Source organism: Denticeps clupeoides, chromosome 8, assembly GCF_900700375.1.
Source record: "Denticeps clupeoides chromosome 8, fDenClu1.1, whole genome shotgun sequence".
NCBI classification, from domain to species: Eukaryota; Metazoa; Chordata; class Actinopteri; order Clupeiformes; family Denticipitidae; genus Denticeps; species Denticeps clupeoides.
The window spans coordinates 4,314,951-4,318,123 of NC_041714.1; the positions used below are offsets into that span (position 1 = coordinate 4,314,951).

The 3,173-nt window shown below is 42.3% G+C and overlaps 1 protein-coding gene across 2 annotated transcripts; it reads left to right on the plus strand.

Annotated features, from left to right (window-relative positions):
- On the plus strand, positions 1-2,632 carry ly6pge (lymphocyte antigen 6 family member pge). 2 transcript variants are annotated; one of them, XM_028988605.1, is made up of 4 exons: positions 1-118; positions 1,451-1,567; positions 1,868-2,100; positions 2,379-2,632. In XM_028988605.1, exons 1-3 carry the CDS (start codon positions 58-60, stop codon positions 2,059-2,061), a joined length of 372 nt encoding a protein of 123 aa, XP_028844438.1. In that variant the 5' UTR covers positions 1-57; the 3' UTR covers positions 2,062-2,100; positions 2,379-2,632. The 2 variants fall into 2 exon arrangements, with proteins under 2 accessions (XP_028844438.1, XP_028844437.1); XM_028988604.1 differs by having other exon boundaries at positions 1,868-2,632.
- Positions 2,633-3,173: the final 541 nt, after the last annotated feature.

Sequence of the window (3,173 nt, forward strand, 5' to 3'; positions counted from 1 at the left end):
GAAGCAAACAACTGCCTATGCACAGTGCGATCACACTGGCCAAAGACCACCAGCACCATGAGAGCCATCCGCTGCTGCCTGCTGTTGGGCGTCCTCCTCATCCTGCTAATGGCTCACAGTAAGGATTCCTTCTGACTCATGCCTCTCACTCATCTGCATTCTTATTTTATCTTCTTCCTCCCTGTAGGGGTTTTAATCTCAGCCTTTTCTGTACTTTACTGGACTGTTTTATGTCTGGCAATAAATCACGTTTCCAGACTTTTCTTAAATGCACTCTGCACCCCATGTAATGTTTTCTCTTGCCCTATTGATTTGAATCAAGTGACTTATGTTCTTTATGAATTATTAATGGACGTCTCCAAGACAGGAGAACCAATCTGCTCACATTTTCTGCTTACATAAAAATGTACATTTATTATTTTCCTCCATATTTCCTATGTGTGAAACTAGTTAAGAATAATATACAGAATATAAAAGCCCTTTTCCATTATCCAAGGACAACCTGTGTTTCATGCTTTTGTTCCCCTCTGCGCCGTATAGTATATTATCATCACTTAACCAGCATACAGTTAATCCCTTGAGAAGTCTTTAGGCTAATGATAATGGCACGTGTAGAGGGCTTGGTTGTAGCCAGGGGGATTGGGGTCAGTTTTGCATGGAGGGGGTCAACTACAGATCAGACTGGAAGGAGCTCTTCAATTGATGCTTCTGACTGTGTAGTGTTATGGCTTTAAAATAATGATGCCCTTCTTCATCTTCATGATTTTACCTTTTTAGAACATTCTGAAAGGCTCGAGACAAACCCCAAAATGTCCAATGAGGCAGACACAAAGGAAGCTTAATGACAAAAGCAGGTCTTTCCTCACTATTTTACACTGCAGAACCATAGTGTTGACACAAAAATAGTCTGCAAAGCAAAATGTTTCTTATTTTATTTTTTTGAAGAATCTTCTGCAGCACTTCACACTCAACCAGCTAAAGTCATCAAATGGTAATGGTTTTCCAACAGTCCTGGAAGTGCTCCTTGGCTGAGCACTTGTTGCTGTGTCTCATGAAGCCGCTTATGATGGTGGTGATAGTTGTGTACAAAATGATGCAAATGAAGAATCATTAAAGAATTTGCGGAACGCTTTGTTTTTGTCTGTCAAACTAAATATATCTTCGTCAAACTAGCCTCCAAAAAGTTGACACGTCCAAACTTTTGACTGGAAGTGTAAAGAAGAATGAATGCGTCTCATAAAATAATCCAATAGAGAAGCACACTGTAAACACTCCAGCTTGAACCGCACACAGTAGGGTGGTAGTAGCTACAGAATTAAACTCCACTTACTACCATGGTGTCCCTGAGTGCCTTTTAGGGGGACTGTCCCTGTAACTAGTGATTGTAAGTCATTCTGGTGTAAGTGTACTGTGCTGAGACTGCGTCTGTATCTGATCTCTCCTTGTGCAGGTGAGGCTCTGCAGTGCTACACCTGCATGGGCTCCACTGATGAAGACTGCAACCGCCAGGGGTCCAAAACCTGCCCCAGCTACTCAGACGCGTGTGCCATAGTCCGTGGTCACAGCAGTGAGTTTTACTTCTACAGTAAACTTTGCATATAGCACCATGGGTCTGGCTATGGAGACCTTTTTTTAATTACTGGGACAACCTTAAATGCCTGCACATTTAATAAAGGGACAGACTCGGCTGCGGGGGTGGCTTGACAGTTGGAGGACAGACTGGTCTGTCTGGGCTCGGCTCAGCAGCAGCAGGGGGTCTCCTGCCAGTCCAGCAGGATCTAACTAGCACAATGCTGTCATGCTAACATTAATCTCTCTTTTTGTGTTCATTGTCCCCGTCTCTCCTTCCCCCTTAATCTCCTGTCAGGTGGTGTGATGAAGTCCTGCTCCTACAAGTCCTTCTGCAGCCAGGCCAACAGCCAGGGCTACAGGGCACCGGGGGTCAAAGTTCACTGCTGCTTCTCCGACGACTGCAATGCTGCGGGCCACGCGTCGCAGATAAGCGGGGGCGTTGTGGTCCTCCTGGTGCTCCTCCCCCTGTGTCTGCAGATCTTCTACTAAAGACCCCACAAGCACCCCATCAGGACAAAGCTTTGGACTGTGAGGCAAAATGCTGTTATAACAGCGCACCCGACTTGTCTCAACACTGATTTTACTCGCTGTACTGAGTGTGTGGGTGCACAGGGGCGCAAGTAATAAAAGATGTATTTTAAGCATTAGCGGGAGATACCTTTATAAAACCGACCCCCCCCCTTACAACTAAACAAAAATCTGTTAGCCTTTTATATCTTAATTATTCATGGAATTCTGGGTATCATCATTTGATGTGCTTAAGACTCTGAGGCTTCAGAGGGAACTCACTTTGTGGTCTTTTTTAGGCTTCGTGGCCAGGTGTGCTTGAAGCCACATTAATCCACTCCATTTAATAATTACTGGAGCACAGAGAGACGAAGAGAAGGAAATATGAAAAGCAGGAGAATCGAATGACAGAAGGAGAAGGAAATGAGGGGGAGAGATTTAAGGAACTCTTCACACGCATCACAAAATAGTTTTTATTCTCACAGTTATTAATCGAACAGACATGAACAGAAATGAAATGTATTGTATTGCAGCTCCCACAGTAGACAATACCACTTCATTTACCTGCTATCTGCTGTTAAAATCGTCTGTAAATAAAGTTGACTTTGGGTTTGACAACCGCATGTACATTGTAGCTATACAGCTAACAGTCATTTCTTTTATCATTTGTTAACGGAAACATTATGTTTTTATTTTTTTCATGTACAACTTCATACACAGCAAAATAAAGTTAAAAGTGTTTCATACCTCACGTGACATGCTTCTTCAGTAGACAATGACAGTAAAAATAAAACATTAGAATAAAAAGAATAAAAACATTAATATAAATCTGTAACGAAAGGACATGACTAAAAGGACATGACTGGTAGGGTGGTAGTAGCCTAGCGGGTAACACACTCGCCTATGAACCAGAAGACCCAGGTTCAAATCCCACTTACTACTGTAAATGCTGTAAATGTAAATGTAAAATGAAATGACTAAAACTGAATTGCATAACAAGAAAAGGAAAATTGAGAAAATGATAATGTGTTTTTCCTATTTATTTACTACACTGTAAATTCAGCAGCACCTCAGTCATTTCCCCTTTCAGGACT